The sequence below is a fragment of the Bubalus bubalis genome, chromosome 2 (assembly GCF_019923935.1).
Source record: "Bubalus bubalis isolate 160015118507 breed Murrah chromosome 2, NDDB_SH_1, whole genome shotgun sequence".
In the NCBI taxonomy this organism is placed as follows: domain Eukaryota; kingdom Metazoa; phylum Chordata; class Mammalia; order Artiodactyla; family Bovidae; genus Bubalus; species Bubalus bubalis.
The window spans coordinates 71,360,044-71,366,990 of record NC_059158.1 but is presented as its reverse complement, the minus strand read 5'-3'; the positions used below and the strand labels follow the sequence as shown (position 1 = coordinate 71,366,990).

General features: G+C 39.9%; 1 protein-coding gene across 1 annotated transcript in view; it reads right to left on the bottom strand.

The window, feature by feature from the left end:
• Positions 1 to 6,947, bottom strand: part of PDE11A (phosphodiesterase 11A) — a 420,247-nt gene that overhangs the window by 31,171 nt on the left and 382,129 nt on the right. Inside the window, exon 19 of the mRNA XM_025274296.3 lies at positions 3,776 to 3,859. Within this exon, the coding sequence (XP_025130081.3) occupies positions 3,776 to 3,859 (84 nt within the window). The remainder of the gene's footprint in view (positions 1 to 3,775; positions 3,860 to 6,947) is intronic.

Genomic DNA, 6,947 nt, shown 5'->3' with positions numbered 1-6,947 from the left:
CCTAGGCACACAAATATATAGCCCTTCGGGTACCACAGAGTATTAATAATTTACTCTTTGTTTGGAGAAGAGACAAAACTCAGCAAACTGGAGTGGAAGTGGAAAGTGCTTCATCTATTTTGACCAAGCACAACCCTCTTAATCTGATTTTACCCAGTAGAAGTCAATGAAGTAAAAAAACAGCCCTAGAACCATATCTGTATCTATTGCCAGGCTGCATCTCCATCTTCACCTCCACAAGCCCCTTTCTGTCTTGGGCTGCACCCAGCAGCCTCAGCCAGACAGTGTGTTTGATTGGCTTCTCTCTTCACTGGCCCTCATCTTTCTACACTGCTCTGACTGCAAGAAGGTTTCTGATCATGATGTACGTATCTGTTTGCTTCAGGCTCTATGTGAGGTTTCTTGCCACTCAAACCTGCTCTACCTTGGGGTCAGGGCTCTGGCCATCAAAAGGTCTCAGAGCTACTCTTCCATATCATTTTGCCCTCGGCCCAGACTAACTCAGCAAAGCCACGCTGCGTTCTTATGTTCCATAATGAGGAAGATGATGTCATCTCTCACAGTGTGGGGTTCCTGCCAGCTTCATGCTTTCCCATTTGCCTTTATCCTCTCAGACTCTTTATTAGTGCTGCTGCTGCTAAGTCACGTCAGTTGTGTCCGACTCTGTGCGACCCCATAGACGGGACGGCAGTCCACCAGGCTCGCCTGTCCCTGGGGTTCTCCAGGCAAGAACACTGGAGTGGGTTGCCATTTCCTTCTCCAATGCATGAAAGTGAAAAGTGAAAGTGAAGTTGCTCAGTCGTGTCCAAGTCTTCGAGACCCCATGGACTGCAGCCTACCAGGCTCCTCCATCCATGGGATTTTCTTCCCCATTAAAAAACCCAGACTGACCTTCCAGCAACAACCTGAATTCCTGCAGCCATTTTGACATTTTACTAGCCTCACATTAGGGACCTTCCATGCTTGGTGAGTCATTTCCTCAAGATTTTGTGTCTTCATACTCAATGTGAGTCCTCCCCACTGACTGATTCCATTTCCATTGCAGAGCATCAACAGTTAATGTGAGATTATCCAGTTAAATAATGAAAAACATCCAGGTGCTCAAGATGGGACAAAATAGGGATTCTCAAGGAGGGTAATTAAAGTCACTCTACAAGGTTTCAGTTTGAGGGCTTTTTGAAATGTTGATTTCAAAATTAGATCAATTTATATATTCATATAAATATGTATTCATATGACTATATAAACATATATTAATTGTCTATAAATTAATATATTATATATGCAAATCCTATATATATAATTTATAAATATTATAAAGAATTTATATGAAATCCATGAGGTTTTTAAAAAATAAGATGAAAAAAGAGCATGACTTTCATGCTTTGTTCACTGAGAAGATACAGCAGCAGGTATGAACATGAACTTTTATAAACAGCTTGTTCCACATTCCTCTTTAGATGCTATGACTTTCCCCATTTGGTTTATTAAGAAAAGATCATGGGTGAACATCCAACAGAGGTGAAATGAGGCAGCAGAAAGGCCACTACGGCAAAACCAAGGCCACAGATGAGTGGGACGCAATCTGATTTGGTGGGAGTGTCGCTTGAACTTTCTATATGTCAGTTTCCTGTGAATAAAATTAGCAAGTGTATCTAATATCACAGCTAGGTAGTAAAGTAAAACATGTGAAAAATCAGGAATGATAGATAATCTGATGGGGTAATATTACCCCCTAAATTCTGGAAACTGCTATTTTCATTTTAAATTCAAAATAACTTACTTTTTAACCAGAAGATTTTAAAGTATTTAATGGGAAGTATAAATATAAGCCCAATTGATTGTGAACCAGCAATGAAACATTTAAATTAACATGGAAAAACACACAAGTCCTTTCCAGCATTTACGGTAACTAATCATGTAGGAAGGGTTGTGTAGAGTTAAAAGCTACTTTCATTCCAAAGTAGCTTTGCAGACTAACACCAAAAACTTATCAGCCATACAAAAACAACCTAAGCTTTACCCACAGTAAAAGGAATTTATTAATTGCAAAAAATTCATCTCATTTATTGCCTAAGAATGCACAGGAAAGTGAGTAAAATTAAAAAATAATTCAACATGGGTAGTCAAGGTCAATTTCGCAAAGCAAGATATACCTAACCCAACAGCTATAGGCCTTACACCTGGAAACCCAGCTTATTCAGAGATACCAGAGGAGTGAGGATGGCAGAAGTGGATGGGAGAAAAGAGAGGTGAAGATCTTATAATAATGTAGACATTATTCTTGATATTTCACCCAATCTTTCATTTTTAAATAAAAGAGCATTATGTCCCATGTATCACTAAAATAATTCATTTTAGATTCTTTTAAAGCTTTACTTCTCTGATTTTATGCTATCATGTACTTAATGGATAATATAAAACAAAAAAAAATTACTTTTGTTGTTTATAGTCATTAAAAATTACATTTCCATCTTCAAGACAGTATTCTATGTTATTTTATTTTTTAGGATAATGTGACAGGGCTCAGCAGTTCCTAAAAGTGCTGGAAATGAACTGGTAGATAAGCCTGAAACTTAATGGTTGTGAAGTCCTTAAAAAACAATACTGTGTTTTTAATGGAGTTAGAGTGAGAAATGAAGCCGTTTTGCTTTCCCTGCATGCGTTTCTCACTCCGAAGTCAAAAAAGCAGCTCAAGCTGATTGAGGTAGGTAGGGGGTAAAGAACTTACCAGGTTTTTCACATGAAAGCAAATGCATAGAAGTAGGATTAAAAGCCAGTGTGCACTAAAGTGTGAGTGTTAACTGATGTCAGCTCTACTTCTACTCAGAGAGTGGAGTGTGAACATCCGGAGCTGGTGACACCGTCTCCTTGCCAGAAGCAGGGTCTCGAGCCCACACAGCAGAGCTGGAAACCACCTCACGCAGGGTTCAGCGGCTGCCGTTTGTCACGCATCTCAGACAGAGGCAGATATTTAAGATGGAAGAGGCTTTACAAAACCCTGTGGCCCAGGCCAGAGGGTCAAAGCAGAAAACTATGTTTCATGGAACTCTCAAGTCTCACATGATATTAATAAAAGAAAAATGGTAAAAAAAACTGAAAGAGATGTCCATGGTCAAATGTTTAAGAAACTCAGAATTAATCAAGGTTAAACATGTTTCTTTCCTGAAGTCCTTTTCCAAGCCTTCAGTATTTTAATGTGCAGGAAAAGAAAGTGAAAGTGATAGTCAGTCAGTTGTGTCTGACTTTTTGTGACCCCATGGACTGTAGCCCGCCAGACTCCTCTGTCCATGGGATTCTCCAGGCAAGAATACTGGAGTGGGTTGCCAGTCCCTTCTCCAGGGGATCTTTCTGATCCAGGAATCGAACCCACGTCTCCTGTGTTGCAGGCAGATTCTTTACTGTCTGAGCCACAGGGAAGCCCCAGTTATTGAACCTGAGACCTCTTTCTAATAAGATATTCACTAGGCTATGGATGGACACTTCTATTCCTTAGGGGCACAATTTGAGAAATACTGAGAGATAATATTACAATACCTGGTTTATAGATGAGGGAGCTGAGGCCCAAGGAGAACTCAGGTCTTTGGGTTCCGAGTACCCACTCTTTTCAGTGGACTGATCAGAAACCCGAGAAAAGATAAGCTGCAACCACCATTCCTGGCAACACACATACCCTGGGAGAGTGTCCTAAAACCAATGCTTCTGAAAACACAGTACATACACTTTTCCTTCCTGGTCCGGTGAAGATACACAGACCCTCTCGGATCATGATTACCTGATACAGAGGCATACAGATGCTATCAATCCACTCCAGTTGCAACCGAGGCAGCTCATCCTTCCGGTTCCGATCAAAAATAGCCTGGAATGGGGGAGGAGAGCCTTGCTTTATTACACCAGAGACTTTACGGGTGCTTTGTCAAACCCTTGGCCACAATGATCCGATTTTTACCAACTGAACACTTCACAAATCACAATCAACCTTTACACGTACTTTCTTTTCCTTTATCTGTGATGAGAAATAAGGTATTTTCACCTCTTTTTATGAGATTTGTAAGCGGATTTATTTGGACTTTATAGCATGCAACTCCTTGGGGCCAAAATCTGTCTTCAGATATAGGTAACTGCTACTAAATCAAGTCATCAGGTCACTGAGAACTGGGTACAAGTCAAAGGAAGGGGGAATGTTTTATTGCCACAAAATAGTGTAGGCTTTTATTTTTATAGTGAGAGAGTATGGAATAGATTGGAAAAGATCTTTAAAAGCAATGTCATTTTGAATAGGAACTATTTGTGTTAACTTTTCAGAGTGGGGACAATTTTGTGTGTTTTTCAATACGGTCCTGTCATTAACAAATTCCTAAATTTTTATCTATCACTGGATGGATAATTGGAGAAGGAAATGGCAACCCACTCCAGTATCTTGCCTGGAAAATCCCATGATCGGAGGAAACTGGTAGGGATGGATAATGGGGTAAGTACCTATTCTCTCCTCATTCCCAACCTTTAAACTTTATGATATTATAATGGTAGAAAATTTTTGAGAAAAAGAAGTGACATATTTCTGTTGGGCAGACACAAAAGGAGAGACACTCAGTTGTCACTGGATGGCTAAACTGGATTCCTTGGACAAACTCTGCCCAGTGTACTCCAGTGGGAATGTCCCTCCCTTTGTTCTTTTGCAAGGCATCACGCATTACAAGCGCTCGACTATCACATCCAGGGAGATCCAGACTGCCGTGCGCTTGCTGCTACCTGGGGAGCTGGCCAAGCACGCCGTGTCCGAGGGCACTAAGGCTGTCACCAGGTATACCAGCTCCAGGTAAATATAATATGCCTAGCCGCTGTTAAGGGAGAAGACAATGGCACCCCACTCCAGTACTCTTGCCTGGAAAATCCCATGGACGGAAGGCCGGGTGGGCTGTAGTCCATGGGGTCGCTAAGAGTCAGACACGACTGAGCGACTTCACTTTCACTTATGTATATAAACTTTATTGCCAGAGGGTATATTTTCAGGTATAGATTCAACTTATCAATAAATTTTAAATACATACCCATGAGATGTTTTGCCCAGATACAAATGAGATTGTCTTTAACTTAGATGATACCCACACAATGGCTATTACTGTAAAGCATTAAGCAGGAGTCATAACATTATTAAGTATGCTGCAGATTCCAGGTGTATATCAAATGTGTCACGGACATGACCAGCTCAGGGATAGGTAAAGGCTAATTCCTTTATTCTTAAAGAGTAAGGCCAGGGTCTAAGAAGCAACCCCGCTCCGCCTTACTGTCTTACAGTAGGTTTTGTCTTTCTTCTAAATAAAATAAATAACACCACATCATTTTGGTGTTCACATAGGTCATGAGGGCAGACTCGTGACATGTCCTTGGTCCATATATGTTGAAAAATCCTGCATCCTTTAGACTTAGGAACAAAGGTGAGACTGGGTGGGGCCCAAATCATTTACTGCTGAGGCTCACAAGAAGATATAAGGGTGCTGCTGAGGGAAGTATTGCCAAATTAGGGAGACGGTCACTGCCTCCCACTGGCCTCTCATCCTTGACTGCCGTGTGGAATGTAAATATCAGGAAGGAGGACTAGGCACTCCAAGCACACTGTGAAATGTGCTGGAGGAAGGGCTGGTTTCTGTGAACTACATGGATCTTGGTTCAGTATGTCCACGATTTAAAAACATTTAAATGTTTTAAAACCATTTAAAAAACATTATTCTGTTTTACCCTGTCTATAGTTCTCAATGTTATCTGGAATTTTCTTTTTTGTTTAATGACTCTTTCTGGTGCATAGGATACACTTTTTTTTTTTAATTCACTTTAAAAATATTCACAATTAGCTGTGCGACCATTACAACAGTCAATTTTAGAACATTTTTATTGTTCCAAGGGGAAAAACAGAATCACATACCAATTAGCAATCTCTCTTCATTCTTCCCCAAATCCCCTAATACTTAGGCAGTTCACAAAATCACTTTCTTCCTTTATAGATTTCTCTGTTCTGCAGACAAATGTCTGTTCACATTTTATGTTCATGGAATCATATGATATGTGGTCTTTTGTGATGTGTTTCTTTAACTTAGCATAATGTTTTCAAGGTTTACTGTGTAAGCCCACATCACCACTTCATTTTTATTGCCAAATGATATTCCCTCATATAGATATGCCATATTTTATTTATCCATTTATCAGTAGATGGACATTTGGGTTGTTTCGACCTTTTATTATGTAGAATGCTACTACATTCAAGTTTTATTGTGTGGATGGATGCTTTTGTTTCTCTTGGGGTTATAATTAGAGGTAGAGCTGCTTGCCACATGGTAACCCTAGTGTTTAATGTTTTGAGGAACTGCCAAACTGTTTCCAAAGCAGCTGCATCCTTTAAATTCCCACCAGCAATATACAAAGTTCCAATTTCTCCACATTCTTGCCAACTCTTGTTACTGTCTGTCTTTTTGATTATAGTCATCTTAGTGGGTGTGAAGTGGTATCTCACTGTGGTTTCAATTTGTATTTCCCTGATGACTAATGATTTTTATTCATGTGCTTATTGGCCACTTATATATATTCTTTAGAGAAATGTTTATTCATATCCTTTACCCATTAAAAAAATGTGTTGTCTTTCTGTTGTTGAGTTGCAATAGTTTTTATATATTATATATTTTATAAAACATTTTATACATTTATATAATAGTTTACATATATTGCAATATTTTATATATATCCTAGACCTTAGGCAGGCTTCCCTGGTGGCTCAGATGGTAAAGTGTCTGCCTGCAATGTGGGAGACCTGGGTTCGATCCCTGGGCCGGGAAGATCCCCTGGAAAAGGAAATGGCAACCCACTCCAGTACTCTTGCCTGGAAAATTCCATGGATGGAGGAGCCTGGTAGGCTACAGTCCATGGGATCGCAAAGAGTCAGACATGACTGAGCA